General features: G+C 42.4%; 1 protein-coding gene across 1 annotated transcript in view; it reads left to right on the plus strand.

The window, feature by feature from the left end:
• LOC143766285 (uncharacterized) overlaps nucleotides 1-18,501 on the plus strand; it is a 30,605-nt gene extending 12,104 nt beyond the window's left edge. Inside the window, exons 3-7 of the mRNA XM_077253840.1 lie at nucleotides 32-211; nucleotides 294-417; nucleotides 495-592; nucleotides 3,912-4,002; nucleotides 14,845-18,501. Of these exons, the coding sequence (XP_077109955.1) occupies nucleotides 32-211; nucleotides 294-417; nucleotides 495-592; nucleotides 3,912-4,002; nucleotides 14,845-16,259 (1,908 nt within the window). The 3' untranslated portion in view covers nucleotides 16,260-18,501. The remainder of the gene's footprint in view (nucleotides 1-31; nucleotides 212-293; nucleotides 418-494; nucleotides 593-3,911; nucleotides 4,003-14,844) is intronic.
• Nucleotides 18,502-18,789: the final 288 nt, after the last annotated feature.

Raw genomic sequence — 18,789 nt, forward strand, 5'->3', positions numbered from 1 at the left:
GAGGTTTATTAATGTGTCTCTCCATAACCAGGATTACACAGTAGTGAAGAAGACCTCTAGTGAGCGCTGTCAGGACCCTGTGTCTGAGGTATGGGGAAGACCCCTGAGCTCAATCACAGGGCCTTCACCTCAACCCCTGATACATGAGGACATCAATGACCAGAAGATCCTAGAACTCACCTACAAGATGATAGAGCTGCTGACTGGAGAGGTGACACTGCTGGGAATGCTGGGACATTATACAGTAACACTATGAAGGGATCGGGGGATGATGGTATCATTGTATCTGTCAGGTTCCTATACGATGTCAGGACGTTGCCGTCTATTTCTCCATAGAGGAGTGGGAGTATTTAGAAGGACACAAAGATCTGTACAAGGGCGTCAAGATGGAGGTTCCGCAGCCCCTCACATCACCAGGTAATAGGACTAAATACACACAGCCTATAATTATCTATATATAAAGAATGAATTCAGTCTCTATGTGTTTCCTCCAGATCTATCCAGTAAGAGGACAACACCAGAGAGATGTCCCCGTCCTCTTCTACCACAGGACTGTAAACAAGAAGATACCAATGTTCCTCAGGATCATCAGGTAGATGGAGAGAAGGTGACATGAGATCTCCCCTATGATGTGTAGACGGCTGTGACTGTCTTGTGTTCAATCTTGTTTTATCCACCAGTATTAAATGTTTTACACGTGTTTAAGGTTTCACTTGGCCGAGTGTGATTTAGAAACTGTGAACTCCAGTGAAAAACGTGATGTAGTGACACTGTCTTCTCTACATCACATCCTCACTCTATTGGTACTGCTCCCTTGGAAGCCGATGACAATGACCCGTGATATAGTGTGGTGGAGGAGGTGAACAAGGAATCAGGAGAGGCCATAATAGTCAACAACAGAAAGTCTTTTACTGAGGTAGAAGTTGAACATACATAACGTAACTGCCATCGGACTGTATGGTATTCACATTTGGATTTGACAGAGTTTTCACATAGATGGTTACACATGGCAGTACTTTACATTTCTACTTCAATGTGATCTCATAGTCATATCAATCCATTTTTAGCAAACTCCATTTTTATTACTTCCTTCACACTGGCTACATCAGCTTCCTTTTCAAATGTGGACAACTTGCAGGGTGACTTTGTCCAGCCCACAGCAATCTCAGGACTACCAATTGCTCTGCTTCTTGCTGTCCCCAACTATGCTCGCGTGTGAGCCTTTTCCAGCTTCCCACTAAGGGCTCATACCCATACGCGAGAAAAAAAAAAGTTCCGTAGTCTGGACCAAAAAAGCGGACGAGTGTCATGAGAGTATAATGCGATTTTCACATCTAGCATCTGATTTACATCCGAGTGCATTGCGATTGCTATCAGATTGCAATGTGATTTTTAACATGAGCTTTTACATACAGCAGTTCTCTATGTCATGTACACATCGTTTTCAAAGGAAATATTCGTCAAAACACACATGGATAGAAGAAAAGCTGGCAATTCTTGTGCACGTACAGTAAAATCACACTGACAGGTTAGAATAGAATAGATATATACACATAGAATACATATATATATACAGCTCTGGCAAAAATTACGAGACCGCTGCAAAATGTTTAGTTTGTCTGATTTTTCTCTTTATGGGTATATTTTTGAGTAAAGAGTAAATTGTTCTTTTATTCTATAAACTTCTGAGACATGTCTCTGAATTTCCAAGCAATACATTTTATATTGTTTTCTGAAAAGGAGAAATGGTCAAAATTAAAAACAAACAAACAGTGCTTTCAGACCTCAAATAAAGCAAATAAAAAAGTTCAGAATCATTTAGAAACAAGAATACTAATGTTTTAACTCAGGACAAGTTCAGAAATCAATATTTTGTGGAGTAGCCATGATTTTTAATCACAGCTTTCATGCATCTTGGCATGCTTTCCACCAGTCTTTCACACTGCTTGTGGCGCAAAAATGTAAGCAGTTCTTCTTTGTTTGATGGCTTCTGACTATCCAGCATCCTCTTTATTACATTCCAGAGGTTTTCAATGGGATTCAGGTCTGGATATTGGGCTGCCCATGACAGGGTTTTGATGTGGCGGTCTCTTAATTTTTTTTTAATGCATAGAGCGATAGATAGAACAGATGAATTACATACAGTAAATACAAATAGAATAGGTAGATATATAGATGACAGTGACAAATAAATCGTAGAGTGTGTGTGCAAATTACTGTACATGTATTTAATTAATAGAAGATTGTTTTGCAGAAAAAAAGGGCCTGGGCTCCCCCGCAATTTTCGCAACCAGCAGAGGGAAAGCAAATGACTGGGGGCAGATGTTTATGGTCTGGGAAGGGGGTAATACCCATGGAGCTCCCCAGGCTATTAATATCAGCTCACAGCTGCATACTTAGCCTTTCCTGGCTATTAAAATGGGGGACCTCCCAAAAAATGACGTGGGGTCCCCCATAATTAATAACCAGCAAAGGCTATGCAGACAGCTGCGGGCTTATATTAATAGCCTAGGAAGGGGCCATAAATATAGCCCCCCAGCTAAAAACATCAGCAATCAGCCACCCCAGAAAAGGTGCACCTCTAAGATGCGCCAATTCGGCACTTAGCCTCGCTCTTCCCACTTGCCCTGTAGCGGTGGCAAGTGAGGTAATAGTTGTGGGGTTGATGTCACCTTTGTATTGTAAAGTCACATCAAGCCCACGACTTAGTAATGGAAAGGTGTCCATAACCTATCCATTCCTAATCCTATAGTTGTTACATGTTAAATAAAGACACAGCTAGAATAAAGTATTTTAATTAAAAAAAACACAACACAGTTTTCTCATTTTATTATTACTCCTAATCCATGCGACGTCCATGTCCGTTGTTGTGTCCCATGCTGTAATCCATATCTGGGGTATATACTGTTTTCAACCAGGATGGTGCCAAGATGCAACCGCCCTGGCTGAAAACTACTGGTGAATGAGGAGATGCTGTGAGCAGAGCTTCAGTGACTAGCTGTGCTCCCTCACAGCCTGAACTGCGGTAACCTCTGGACCATGGGAAAATGCCAGTGCATTTTCCCACAGTCCACAGGTCATCACAGTTCAGCACGGCTGCGAACGGCAGCTTCAGTGACTAGTGGTGCCGTCACTGATGCTGCGCTGCCTCACAGCCTGACCTGCGCTGAACTTTGGAGCATGGGAAAATGCACTGGCATTTTCCTACGGTCCAGAGGTTACCAGTCCAGAGAACTACCGGCTTTTAAAAGGACACCGGTGCGATGGTGCGAGTGCTGTGCGTTTTTTTTCTCTCATCCATTGAATTGCATTGGTGAGTCTCGTCCGAGATATGCAGCAAATGGCAGCATGCTGCAATTTTTTTTTTCTCAGTCCGATTTCAGCTGAGAAAACGCAGATGAGATGTAACCCATTGAATAACATTGGTCAGAGTGCAATCCCATTTTTTTCTCTCGGATTGCTCTCATCTGTTTTTTCTCGCAAATGAGTATGAGCCCTAACCTGTAATCCCTTCCAAGATAATGCTTCTGCTACTTTCTCTGGATTCCTCTTCAGACAGAATCTGCTTTCTGTCTGGCTTATGTTCACATTGCTGTAAGTACAGGCAATCTGGTGTACTAGGCCTTCACAGCCCCCTATATTGCTGATGCCCGAGCTTCTAATTGTTAATCGTTTGTTATCCAAAACTCCTGCAGCAAGCATTACTTTACACAGTACCCTGGTAAGTCAATGCAGTAACTGAGAAAGGCAGCAATGTAACATATTACATTTATTATATGATCTTCAGGGGGTTCTGATCATTTTTCCACTCTCTTACACTTGTTAATGAGAATTGTGAAGATGGCAGGATTAGAATTGATCATAGATGTGACTTCTCCATCTGTCTGTTACTTTTACAATATTTGTTTCAGGGTGAAGATCTGACCTATATTAATACTACAGGGACATATGTGAAGGGTGATGAGTGCTGTAAAGAGGAGATTCCTGCAGATAACCCCCCAAGTGAGTAGTAGCTTCTATATTTACGTATTGACCGATTGGAACAATTATGTGTTTAATTTTGTAGACTTTCTATTGAATCTGCACTCTGTTCTGTGCCCATGCCTCACAAGCTATGCACTACTCAGCTGCCTATTTGTCACGATTCTACCAGTCACAGTGTCCTAAGGATGCTGTGAGTGACAGCTCAGCCACCCTTAGGACCCAGGGCTGTCAGTATTGTGAGTGACAGCTCAGCTGCCCAATCTGGCTTGTACGGCAGGGTTTATTCCAGGTCTCACCTGTTCAGAGTGATTATCTGGTATTTCGCTGGATGGCAATGGTCATACATGGCCTTTACTCTGTGTACTGATTTTCTGACCTGCGCTGCCAGACCTTGAATTTGCTTGTTGACTACTCGCTTGTATTATCCCTTTTGCCTTGATGTACTCTGACTTCAGCTGCCTGACCCTGGATTTTGCCTCTGACTGTTCATTTTTTTTGTATTCCTTTGCCTTTGATGTGCTATTCTGGCACTTGATCTTGGACTACTGGTCTTCCCTGCCACATGGATTGTCCGTGAGTAGTGACTCAGCATCACATAACATTTTTTTTTTTGTCAGGAAGGATCCCATTCACACGCATTGTGATCAGGAGGCAAATCTGACCCAAATGATTCAGTATCTAGCTAAACAGCACCAGAACCTTGAATCATTACAGTTCCAGGACCAGGAAAAGGTGTCTTGCTATGTGAAAGCTCACCAGCTCTTTGTTGCTTGCGGTGACTGTGACATCTGTACCTTCTGAATGCGTAACTCTTCCTGATACATTTTTGGAACAGAAGAAACAGTTTGAGTTTTCAGCAAGAGCTGTAGGTTAGATTTTACCCTGCTACCTCAGTCTTCAAGCTATGAGCGCCAGGAGGTGGGAATACTTATATACTTTGTGCAAGGGGGTTCTCGGACCTGGGCGTTTTCACTGTCCCCACAGGCCCCAGAACAGGTTTCTGCTGACGCATTCTTTGACAACTTAGGTTTAATTTATGACAAACCTGACAGATTCTGGGTCACTATGGTTAAGATCATGAACCTGACATAGGGGACCTACACCGCTGAGTACTACAGTACCGAATTCCAGCAATGGTCCACCAGAGTTCAGTGGAATGATGTCCCTCAGGTGCCAATTCATTAGAGGCCTTTTTGAAGCCCTTACGTACACTCTGGTTCTTCATGATTCCCCTTGCTCTTTGGCGGAGGCCATGACCCAGGCTAAAAGGATGGACCGCAGAATTTTGGAGAGATGTGGTGGGCAAGCAGCAGGGTGCCTGTTATACTCCCCGGAGCGGGTCTGTTCACATTTGATGGAGGTTGGAGTTGCCGGTTCTTGTGCTGTGGAGAGAAAACTTAGTAACTATCTTGGGCTCTGCCTATACTGTGGTCTTGTTGAGCATGTTTTAAGGACTGTCCAAGTTGCCCTCAAGCAAACAAGCCATTGAGAGAATGCCTAGGTCTGGGTGATTGTTGAGAGTGTCATTCAGACTTTCAGGTACGTTTTCTCCTTTGATAAAGTACTGTTTAATATGGTCTTGTCCTCCAAAAAAACAGGTATTACCAGCATTGGCTTTCATTCACTGCAGGTCTGCAGCTAACTTTATTGATTTGGGACTGGTTCTGAAATTACGCTTAGGGACAGGTAGTTTGAAAAAAAAAAAACCTTCAAAATTTTGCCATTGACAAAACACCACTACTTCAGAACTTTGTCAAATGGGTAATGGTGGAATTCACTCTCTATGTGGGAGCACTTCACTCTAAATCCTTTTCCTGTTTTATTTTGGATAATTTTCCTGCTCGGTTGGTACTGGGACTTCCATGGCTGCTTATTCCCGATCCTGTTACTGATTAATGTTAGAAGGATATTGTTAGGTGGAGCCCTAATTGTCATAAGAAATGTGTAAGTTTGGCACAAATTTACTTTTCTAGATCGGAGGATTTGCCAGGTTACCTGAAAGACTTCGGAGATTTGTTTTCAGAAATATAGGTGGAGATACTGCCTCACCATTGTCGCTATGATTGCACAATTAATCGTGTCCCTATTGCCAAGTTACTTAAAGCTTGACTTTGCAACTTGTCTGGGCCTAAATGTACAGCTATGAAAAATTATGTGAATGAAAGTTTACCTGTGCTGCTGGATTTTTCTTTGTAAAAAAGAAAGAAGGTGGCCTCTGTTCTTGCCTTGATTTCTGAGCACTGAACAAAATCACTGTTAAGACTACATACTTGCTTCCACTCATGCCCGATCTACATAATCATCTTATGGAGGCTATGTGTTTTTTTTACATTTTGTCTTAGAGGGGCTTACAATTTGATATGGATCCGGAAGGGTTATTTCACAACTTTATGAATTATATTTTTTCTGATTGCATCAGAAGATTTTTTTGTGATTTATCTTCATGATATTTTTATTTTTTTGCCAAATTTGGATTCTCACCAGGAACATATCTGTGCAGTAGTAGAAAGGTTGAGAGAGAATTCTTTTTGCTATAATTGAGAAATATTATCACCAAAGGTTCCCAAATCATATATGAAGGACAAAAAAATCAAAATTCAATATAGCACTGTCAGGAATAGGTGAATAAACCACCAAAAGAGAGTATAATCCTTAAGGGTATGTGCACACATTGCGGGTTTTGCAGCGGATTCGCAGCAGTTTTCCACGAGTTTACAGTACCATGTAAACTTATGAAAAACAAAATCCGCAGTGCACATGCTGCGGACAAAAACGCATGGAAACGTAGCGTTGTTTATTCCGCAGCATGTCAATTCATTGTGCGGATTCCGCAGCGGTTTACACCTGCTCCTCAACAGGAATCCACAGGTGTAAAACCGCAGGTGAAATCCGCCGAAAAACCGCGGTAATTCCGCAGTAAATACGCAGTGTGAATTTCCTGCGGATTTACCAAAATCAGTGCGGAAATATCCACACACCTTTCTGCAACGTGTGCACATACCCTAAATGTAACTTTTATTAACCCCTTCCCGACCCATGACGCCACGAAGGCGTCATGAAAACCCGTGCCAATCCGACCCATGACGCCTATGTGGCGTCATGGAATGATCGCGTCCCTGCAGATCGGGTGAAGGGGTTAACTCCTATTTTACCCGATCTGCAGGGAGAGGGGGAGTGGTGCTTCAGCCCAGGGGGGGTGGCTTCACCCCCCCCCCCGTGGCTACGATCGCTCTGATTGGCTGTTGAAAGTGAAACTGCCAATCAGAGCGATTTGTAATATTTCACCTAAAAAACAGGTGAAATATTACAATCCAGCCATGGCCGATGCTGCAATATCATCGGCCATGGCTGGAAAACCTGAAGTGACCACCCCCCACCCCACCGATCGCCCCCCCACCGCTCCGTTATGGGGTCCGGTCCCCTCCGTCCTGTGCTCCGCTGCCCCGTGCTCCTGCCCGCTCCCCCGTCCTGCTGTCCGCTCCCCCCGTCCTCCGATCACCCCCCCTGTGCTCAGATCCACCCCCCCACCACCCCTTCATACTTACCGATCCTCCCGGTGTCCGGCCGTCTCCTCGCTGGGCGCCGCCATCTTCCAAAATGGCGGGTGCATGCTCAGTACGCCAGCCGGCCGGCAGATTCCTTACAGGTACATTTTGATCGCTGTGGTAGGTTCTACCACAGCGATCAAAATAAAAAAAATAATAAATAAACCCCCCCCTTTATCACCCCCATAGATAGGGACAATAATAAAATAAAGAAAATATATATTTTTTTTTTTTCCCACTGTGGTTAGGGTTAGAACTAGGGTTAGGGTTAGAACTAGGGTTAGGGTTACGGGTAGGGTTAGGGTTATGGCATGTGCGGATTTGGCAGCGGATCCGCAGCGGATCGGCCGCGGATCCGCAGCGGATCGGCCGCGGATCCGCAGCGGATCGGCCGCGGATCCGCAGCGGATCGGCCGCGGATCCGCAGCGGATTGGCCGCTGCGAATTCATAGCAGTTTTCCATCAGGTTTACAGTACCGTGTACACCTATGGAAAACCAAATCCGCTGTGCCCATGGTGCGGAAAATTCCGTGCAGAAACGCTGCGTTGTATTTTCCACAGCATGTCAATTCTTTGTGCGGATTCCGCAGCGTTTTACACCTGTTCCTCAATAGGAATCCGCAGGTGAAATCCGCACAAAAAAACACTGGAAATCTGCTGTAAATCCGCAGGTAAAACGCAGTGCCTTTTACTTGCAGATTTTTCAAAAGTCGTGCGGAAAAATCTCACACGAATCCGCTACGTGGGCACATACCCTTAGGGTTAGGGTTGGAATTAGGGCTAGGGTTGGAATTAGGGTTACGGGTGTGTTGGGGTTAGGGTTGTGGTTAGGGGTGTGTTGGGGTTAGGGTTGGGATTAGGGTTATGGCTACAGTTGGGATTAGGATTAGGGGTGTGTTGGGGTTAGTGTTGAAGTTAGAATTGAGGGGTTTCCACTGTTAGGGCACATCAGGGGTCTCCAAACGCAACATGGCGCCACCATTGATTCCAGCCAATCTTGCATTCAAAAAGTCAAATGGTGCTCCCTCCCTTCCAAGCCCCGACGTGTGCCCAAACAGTGGTTTACCCCCACATTTGGGGTACCAGCGTACTCAGGACAAACTGGGCAACAACTGTTGGGGTCCAATTTCTCCTGTTACCCTTGCAAAAATAAAAAATTACTTGCTAAGACATAATTTTTGAGGAAAGAAGAATTATTTTTTATTTTCACGGCTCTGCGTTGTAAACTTCTGTGAAGCACTTGGAGGTTGAACGTGCTCATCACACATCTAGATAAGTTCCTTGGGGGGTCTAGTTTCCAAAATGGGGTCACTTGTGGGGTGTTTCTACTGTTTAGGCACATCAGGGGCTCTGCAAATGCAACGTGACGCCCGCAGACCATTCCATCAAAGTCTGCATTTCAAATGTCACTACTTCCCTTCCGAGCCCTGACGTGTGCCCAAACAGTGGTTTACCCCCACATATGGGGTATCACTGTACTCACAACAAACTGGGCAACAAACATTGGGGCCCAATTTCTCCTGTTACCCTTGTGAAAATAAAAAATTGCTTGCTAAAACATCTTTTTTGAGGAAAGAAAAATGTTTTTTTATTTTCACGGCTCTGCGTTGTAAACTTCTGTGAAGCACTTGGGGGTTGAATGTGCTCATCACACATCTAGATAAGTTCCTTGGGGGGTCTAGTTTCCAAAATGGGGTCACTTGTGGGGTGTTTCTACTGTTTAGGCACATCAGGGGCTCTGCAAATGCAACGTGACGCCCGCAGAGCATTCCATCAAAGTCTGCATTCCAAAACGTCACTACTTCCCTTCCGAGCCCCGGCATGTGCCCAAACAGTGGTTTACCCCCACATATGGGGTATCACCGTACTCAGGAGAAACTGGACAACAACTTTTGGGGTCCAATTTCTCCTGTTACCCTTGCAAAAGTAAAAAATTCTGGGCTAAAAAAATATTTTTGAGGAAAGGAAACACATTTATTATTTTCACGGCTCTGCGTTATAAACTTCTGCGAAGCACTTGGGGGTTCAAAGTGCTCACCACACATCTAGATTAGTTTCTTGGGAGGTCTAGTTTCCAAAATGGGGTCACTTGTTAGGGAGCTCCAATGTTTAGGCACACAGGGGCTCTCCAAACGTGACATGGTGTCCGCTAATGATTGGAGCTAATTTTCCATTCAAAAAGCCAAATGGCGTGCCTTCCCTTCCGAGCCCTGCCGTGTGCCCAAACAGTGGTTTACCCCCACATATGGGGTATCATCGTACTCAGGACAAACTGGACAACAACATTTGGGGTCCAATTTCTCCCATTACCCTTGGAAAATTAAAAAATCCTGGGCTAAAACTCATTTTTGAGGAAAGAAAAATTATTTTTTTATTTTCACGGCTCTGCGTTATAAACTTCTGTGAAGCACCTGGGGGTTATAAGTGCTCACTATGCATCTAGATAAGTTCCTTGGGGGGTCTAGTTTCCAAAATGGGGTCACGTGTAGGGGAGCTCCAATGTTTAGGCACACAGGGGCTCTCCAAACGCGACATGGTGTTCGCTAACGATTGGAGCTAATTTTCCATTCAAAAAGTCAAATGGCACGCCTCCCCTTCCGAGCCTTGCCGTGCACCCAAACAGTGGTTTACCCCCACATATGAGGTATCAACATACTCAGCAGAAATTGCCCAACAAATTTTAGGATCCATTTTATCCTGTTGCCCATGTGAAAATGAAAAAATTGAGGCTAAAAGAAATTTTGTGTGAAAAAAAAGTACTTTTTAATTTTTACGGATCAATTTGTGAAGCACCTGAGAGTTTAAAGTGCTCACTATGCTTCTAGATAAGTTCCTTGGGGGGTCTACTTTCCAAAATGGGGTCACTTGTGGGAGCGCTCCAATGTTTAGGCACACGGGGGCTCTCCAAACGTGACATGGTCTCTGCTAGCGATGGAGATCATTTTTCATTCAAAAAGTCAAATGGCGCTCCTTCCCTTACGAGCCTTACCATGTGCCCAAACAGTGGTTTACCCCCACATGTGAGGTATCAGTGTACTCAGGAGAAATTGTCCAACAAATTTTAGGATCCATTTTATCCTGTTTCCCATGTGAAAATGAAAAAATTGAGGCTAAAATAATTTTTTTGTGAAAAAAAAGTACTGTTTAATTTTTACGGATCAATTTGTGAAGCACCTGGGGGTTTAAAGTGCTCACTATGCTTCTAGATAAGTTCCTTGGGGGGTCTAGTTTCCAAAATGGGGTCACTTGTGGGGGAGCTCCAATGTTTAGGCACACGGGGGCTCTCCAAACGCGACATGGTGTCCGCTAAAGATTGGAGCCAATTTTTAATTCAAAAAGTCAAATGGCGCTCCTTTCCTTCCAAGCCCTGCCGTATGCCCAAACAGTGGTTTACCCCCACATATGAGGTATCAGCGTACTCAGGACAAATTGGACAACATCGTTCGTGGTCCAGTTTTTCCTTTTACCCTTGGGAAAATAAAAAAATTGTTGCTAAAAGATCATTTTTGTGACTAAAAAGTTAAATGTTCATTTTTTCCTTCCATGTTGCTTCTGCTGCTGTGAAACACCTGAAGGGTTAATAAACTTCTTGAATGTGGTTTTGAGCACCTTGAGGGGTGCAGTTTTTAGAATGGTGTCACTTTGGGGTATTTTCAGCCATATAGAACCCTCAAACTGACTTCAAATGTGAGGTGGTCCCTAAAAAAAATGGTTTTGTAAATTTTGTTGTAAAAATGAGAAATCACTGGTCAAATTTTAACCCTTATAACTTCCTAGCAAAAAAAAAATTTGTTTCCAAAATTGTGCTGATGTAAAGTAGACATGTGGGAAATGTTATTTATTAACTATTTTGTGTCACATAACTCTCTGGTTTAACAGAATAAAAATTCAAAATGTGAAAATTGCGAAATTTTCGCCAAATTTCCGTTTTTTTCACAAATAAACTCAGAAATTATCGACCTAAATTTACCACTATCATGAAGCCCAATATGTCACGAAAAAACAATCTCAGAATCGCTAGGATCCGTTGAAGCGTTCTTGAGTTATTACCTCATAAAGGGACACTGGTCAGAATTGCAAAAAACGGCAAGGTCATTAAGGCCAAAATAGGCTGGGTCATGAAGGGGTTAAATAAAACTATCTATATAATCGTCTAAGGGGTACTTCAGTCTGTCTGTCTGTAACAGAAGTCCCGTGTCACTGATCAGCGACACGCTTAGTCCGACCGCGAATTGGCCCCACCCTACTCCCCTCCAGTCAGCGCCAGTGTGTCGCCCCATCCCGCACCAACTTTTTACTATTGATGCTGGCTATGCAGCAACAATAGTAAAAAGATATAATGTTAAAAATAATTAAAAAAAATTAAAAAATCATGCTATTCTCACCTTCCGTCACCTCCGCAGCTTTCCCGCTCCTCGCGATGCTCTCGGCAGCTTCCGTTCCCAGTGATGCATTGCGGAATTACCCAGATGACTTAGCGGTCTCGCGAGACCGCTACGTCATCACGGGTTATGGTGCGAGATTAAAACACAGCTTCGCTGTCAGCGGCTATCCCAGACCAACTTTTTACTATTGATGCTGCCTATGTAGCATCAATAGTAAAGGGATATAATGTTAAAAATAATAAAAAATAAAAAAAAGGTGATATTCTCACCTTCCGGTGTCCGCGGCAGCTTTTCCTGCTCCTCGGGATGCTCCGGTCTCACCGTTTCGCTGATTAGTTGCGGCCAGCCATTGTCACCCGCGGGTTCTGCTGATAGATCTTCCATATGACAAATATACAAAATTTCGTCCTGCCATTCTGACAGATGGAGTGACTGATCGTATTATTATTATTGTACGTGCTGCCGCCAAGCAGAATCTCAAAAGACTACGTTTCTATGTACCTAGATGGCCTGGGAGCATAGATAAGAGGGCAATCCGGGGGGAGGGAGTGTTTCTTTCCCCTGAGATCCTACAATATGCGTAATTACTAATTACAACATCCCAAAAAGGTCTGATTTGGTCACAATCCCACCAAATGTGCAACATCGGATAATGTTGTTTTTAAACCAGGTATCAGTACTTTTGGCAGTGCGTACAGGAGCCAAGTCCTTTTGGAGAATGAAATTTCTATCTCCAAAAAGCTTGTCGGCAGAGGGAAGCATAAAGTGCTGTAAAATGTCCTGGTAGACGGGTGCACTGACTTTGGTCTTGATAAAACACAGTGGACCTACACCAGCAGATGACATGGCTCCCTAAACCATCACTGATTGTGGAAACTTCATACTAGACCTCAAGCAGCTTGGATTGTGTGCCTCTCCACTCTTCCTCCAGATTCTGGTACCTTGATTTTCCAAATGAAATACAAAATTTAATTTCAGCGTAAAACAACGCCTTGGACAACTGAGCAACAGTCCAGTTCTTTTTCTCCTTGGCCCAGGTAAGATGCTTCTGGCGTGGTCTATTGGTCATGAGTGGCTTGATACAAGGTATGCAACACTTGTAGATCATGTACTGAATAAGTCTATGTTTGGTGGCTCTTGAATCAATGACTCCTTCAGCAGTCCACCCCATGTGAATCTCCCCCAAATTTTTGAATGGTCTTTTCTTAACAAGCTTTTCAAGGCTGCAGTTATCCTGGTTTCTTGTGCACCTTTTTCTACCACACTTTTTTCTTCTACTCAACTTTCCATCATGCTTGGATACAGCACTCTGTGAACAGCCAGCTTCTTTAGCAATGACCTTTTTTTCTTTAGCAATGACCTTTTCAGGCCTCATTGTGGAGTGTGTCAATGACTGCCTTCTGGACATCTGTCAAGTCTTCCCCATGATTGTGGAGCCTACTGAAACAGACTAAGGGTTTGTTTCAACAGTCAGTAAACGCTGCCGTTTGGATGCTGCGTACAGCGTCTCCGCAAGATGAATATCACAGTCCAATGTATAGGATGCTGTGATTCCGCATGGTTCAATGAACACATGCAGAATCACCGCGCGTACAAAAGCTGGTAGCGCTTTGGATGGAGCGGACATGTGCTGCATCTAAAGTGCTGCCAATACTGACCGTGGAAACATACCCTGAGGGACCTTTTTAAACGCTTAAGAAGCCTTTGCTTGTATTTTTTGTTAATTATGCTAATTTACTGAGATAATTACTTTTGGGTTTTCATTGGCTGTAAACCATGATCATCAACATTAACAGAAATAAACACTTGAAATAGATCACTCTGTTTGTAATCACTCTGTAATATGAGTTTCACTTTTTTTGTTGAAGAACTGAAGTAAATTAACTTTTCGATATTCTAATTTAGTGAGAAACACTTGTAATAATGCTCACAATCACAAAATGAAGCTAGTTGTCTAAACGAAGAGTTGTCAGAGTGGCTAATCTGCCATGTACGTGGTTAGATTGTGAGACCACATGCATCATGCAGCATCCCCACCAGCGCTGCCATGGACTCTATTAATGCAGCTGGTATGAAGTGAAGTGCAAGATCATGCCAACTCCATTATAGCATAATCATGTGACAGTTTAGCAAATATATTGTACGTACAAATAGAATTTTTCTAGATCAGCTTTATATTTGTTGTGCCCCATTTTTTATTGGAATCCTTCTTTGTATTTTATATAAGCTTAAGTACTTTGGGCAAAGAAGCATAGCTCATCTTGATGCAGAAATGGCCAAACATTTCTGTATTGAAAATACAATACATTTAATGTAACTTAAGCTGGATGGTTATTATTATATCCCAAAGACCAGATGCTGGCTGTCATAATAGGATAATGACACTGCTTTAAGTTAATTTTCAGGTGTACCAGCTCTCCCATATGGCTTAAAAGCCAATATTTCACTTGTCCTCCTTTAATTTTTAATTAATTAATTTCTCTTTGCTTATTATTTTTGCTTCTTAAAATACATACAAATATGTACTTACTGCTCCAACCTTACACCTCCTCTAACGTCGTGGCTTCAGTGTACATGAACATCTTGCTCCTCCACTTTGCCGTCTGTGCTATAGGTCATGTAGATGTCAGAGAATGTATGACACAGACACCACCTAATAGCACTGACTTACAGGCCTCTTTATGATTCTCCACTGAACATTACATTACAAAAATTTGGTGACAAGCACAGTGAAATATAAAGCTATAAAATAAATAATCTAGCATTGGATGAGAAGTTAATTGTACAACTTTTTATTATCATAATCTACTAGTCCTTGCATTGAAGTATACAGTTTGTTTCCCTGTCTTCATCATCTAGTAATTGAATTTAAATCCAATTTGTTTCTAAAGGCAGCATTTCTAAAAAAAAATATTTGTTTTTCTTGGCAGATGACTGTGCACCAGAGGGACATTTGACATATACTGATATTGAAGCAGCTGCTTATGGTATCATACCATATATATATGAAGATTATGACTTTATTCCAGATATATCGCCAGCTCTTCACATCAAAAATCTATCATCTATTCCTTATCAAAAGGTTTCATCTTCTGAGTCATTACAGACCGTTAAGGAAAATTATAATAACAAAAGGGATTCTGAACATCAAACAGCTCATACAGGGGAGAAACCATTTTTATGTTCAGAATGTGGGAAATGTTTTACAATGAAGACAAGTCTTGCTGTACATCAGAGAGTTCACACAAGGGAGAAACTATTTCCATGTCAAGAATGTGGGAAATGTTTTACATGCAAAGGACATCTCATTAAACATAAAAACAGTCACACAGGGGAGAAGCCATTTTTATGTTCCCAATGTGGGAAATGTTTTACCAACAATGGAAGTCTTAATGTACATCAGAGAATTCACTCAGGAGAGAAGCCATTTTCATGTTATGAATGTGGGAATTGTTTTACTTACAAACGAGATCTCATTAAACATAAAAGCACTCACACAGGGGAGAAGCCATTTTCATGTGCAGAATGTGGGAAATATTTTACCTACAAAACAAATCTTGTTTCACATAAGAAAATTCACACAGGAGAGAAGCAATTTTCATGTTCAAAATGTGGGAAATATTTTCTCAAGAAATCATATCTTACTGTACATCAGAGAAGTCACACAGGGGAGAAGCCATTTTCATGTCAAGAATGTGGGAAATGTTTTACTTGCAAAGGAGATCTCGTTAGACATAAAAGGACTCACACCGGGGAGAAGCCATTTTCATGTTCAGAATGTGGGAAATGTTTTACTAACAAAGGAAATCTGACTGTACATCAGAGATGTCACACAGGGGAGAAGCCATTTTCATGTTACGAATGTGGAAATTGTTTTACATACAAACGAGATCTTGTTAAACATGAAAGAACTCACTCGGACAAAAAGCCATTTTCATGTCCAGAATGTGGAAAAAATGTTACCAGCAAAACAAGTCTTATGGCACATAAGAAAATTCACACAGGGGAGAAGCCATTTTCTTGTTCAGAGTGTGGGAAATGTTTTAACAAGAAATCAAATCTTGTTGTACATCAAAGATTTCACACAGGGGAGAAACCATTTTCATGTCCAGATTGTAGGAAATGTTTTACTTGCAAAGGAGATCTCATTAGACATAAAAGAACTCACACAGGGGAGAAACCATTTTCTTGTTCCGAATGTGGGAAATATTTTGCCAGTAAAACAAATCTTAATTTACATCAGAGAATTCACACAGGAGAGAAGCCATTTTCATGTTCCAGATGTGGGAAAGGTTTTACCAAGAAATCAAATCTTGCTGTACATCTGAGAATTCACACAGTATAATTCATTTTCATGTCCAGAATGTGGGAATTCTTGTTCCTGTGAATCAACTCTTGTTATTAATCAAAGAATACACACAGAGGAGAAGACGTTTTCACATTGAGAATATGGAAATCTTTAACAACTAAATTATATTTTGTTAAACAGAGAAATTATATAAGGAAGTAGCCATTTCTTATTATATCAAATTATTTTATTAATTAAATAAGTAAAGTTACAGTAAAAGTTAAACTACAAGTCTAAAAGGGAAACAAATTTAGAACACTAAATGATAATGATTAGGAAATGTAGTGTATGCAGTGACCAATAACCATCAGCAAGTAGAATGGCTATAACAATCCTAAATATTTCACCATGTATGCAGAATACTTTACCGTCATGTGATCACTATAGCTACATCTTAAAGGAGTTGACCAGCACTTCTCTGGTATTCATGATCGGGACAGTTGCTGAGGCAAGCGTCAGACACCAAACATGTCACATCTAACGATTATGGTGTCTCATTAATCAGATGAGACCAAGTAGGGACTGGATGATCCCCCCTTTAACTGTCCTAATCAAGTTCAACAGCATCTACCCACACGTGATACCAGATCACATGAAAAGAGAGGCGTCGAACCACCTCTTTACAACTTGTAACCAAAGGTTAATACACATCTGCCCTAAAATACTAACATCCATCTGTTTGTATTTATATCTTTATTGTTTATATGATAAGATATTGCTTTAGAACCTGTATAGTTGAGGGACAGCTGGTATGCAGTTTGTATAGAAATATTAAAGGAATAATTACATTATGTATTTCAGGTTTGTTAAATAGTTTTTCACTTTTAAAATGATCCTTTTATAGGGGACTAATATAATTATCCAGCTTTTCTTGGATTTATAAGGCTTTGGCTGGAGTCACACAAGTGAGGATTCTCTCTTTCGAGAGAATCGGATCAATGATGTAAATGATACTCGGCTCAAGCAGCCCGATGTTTTACATGCTCTCTTAGACTTGAATGGGTTCTTGTGGTCCGAACCTGCATGAGAAAAAAAACACAGATCTGCTTTACACCGTAGTATAATATTCGTCCATGTGCTATCCTATAAAACATCGGATAGCACTCAACCGTGTTATACGCTTGTGTGAACGAGCCCTTTAAGAGAAAATGTCATCTGACCACATCATGAAAGTATTAAGTTACTTACTGGTAACGTTATTTTTCGGAAGCCCATGACAGCACCACGAGAGAGAGGATCCGCCCTTCAGGAACCGGAAACCTACAGAAACAAAAGGGCAGCTCCTCTCCCACGCATCAGTTGGATTACAGAGCTTGAGAGGACCACCATGGTTAATGGGAAATAATATGTACAAAATTTCAATCTGAACAATTCCACACTCGTGACAACTTATAAGAGGGGAAGTGCACACCTACACGTGAAGGGAGGGAACTAAGGGTGCTGTCATGGACTTCCGAAAAATACTGTTACCGGTAAGTAAATTAATACTACATTTGGACTTCCATGACAGCACCATGAGAGAATTACAGAGATGTAAACACTATCCTAGGGAGGGACTACAGCCTGCAGCACCCGTAACCCGAAGGTGAGAGCTGAGGAAGCACCCATGTCCAGCCTATAATGATTAGGAAAGGTGGAAGGAGATGACCATGTAGCCGCCTTACAATTTGGCCAATGGAAACTCCCAATCATTCTGCCCAAGAGAATACCATGGCTCGAGTGGAATGTGCCCTTAAATTCTGCGGAGTCAGACTGCCACCTTCTGTGTATGCTAGAGAGATAGCCTCCATAATCCATCTAAAGGCCCCGTCTCACTTAGCGACGCTAAAGCGATCCCGACAACGATACGACCTGTCAGGGATCGTTGCTGCGTCGCTATGTGGTCGCTGGTGAGATGTCAAACAGTGAGATCTTCCCAACGATCGCTGCTGCGATCTCACTGTTTGACATCTCACCAGCGACCTGTACAACGATGTCACATGGGAGCTATTATGACGATTCAGTGTCTGAGTCGTCAACGAGGTCATTGGTAAGGTGTCAAACACAGCGATGTGTGCTACCCAGCGGGACCTCAACGATCAAAAAAAGGTCCAGGCCATTCCGACACGACCAGCGATCTCACAGCAGGGGCCTGGTCGCTGCTACGTGTCACACATAGCGAGATCGCTACTGAGGTCGCTGTTGCGTCACAAAACTTGTGACTCAGCAGCGATCTCGCTAGCGATCTCGCTTAGTGAGACGGGGGCTTTACTAATGTACACTCTGAAACTCTATGACCCTTCCTAGAGTCCTGGAAGGATATAAACAAGGCATGGTCCTTTTTCTAAGGATTAGTAACAGAGAGATATCTTCTAACATCTAACGTGTGAAGTTTCTCTTCCTTTTGGCTAGTAGGGTTGGGGAGAAAGGAAGGAAGGACTATCTACTGTGATCTGTGGAAGTCTGAGGCAACCTTGGGCAAGTAAGCAGGATCTGGCCTGATGACTACCCTGTCATCCAGAAACTGCGTATAAGGAGGAAGTCTAGA

Source organism: Ranitomeya variabilis, chromosome 4 (assembly GCF_051348905.1).
Source record: "Ranitomeya variabilis isolate aRanVar5 chromosome 4, aRanVar5.hap1, whole genome shotgun sequence".
NCBI classification, from domain to species: domain Eukaryota; kingdom Metazoa; phylum Chordata; class Amphibia; order Anura; family Dendrobatidae; genus Ranitomeya; species Ranitomeya variabilis.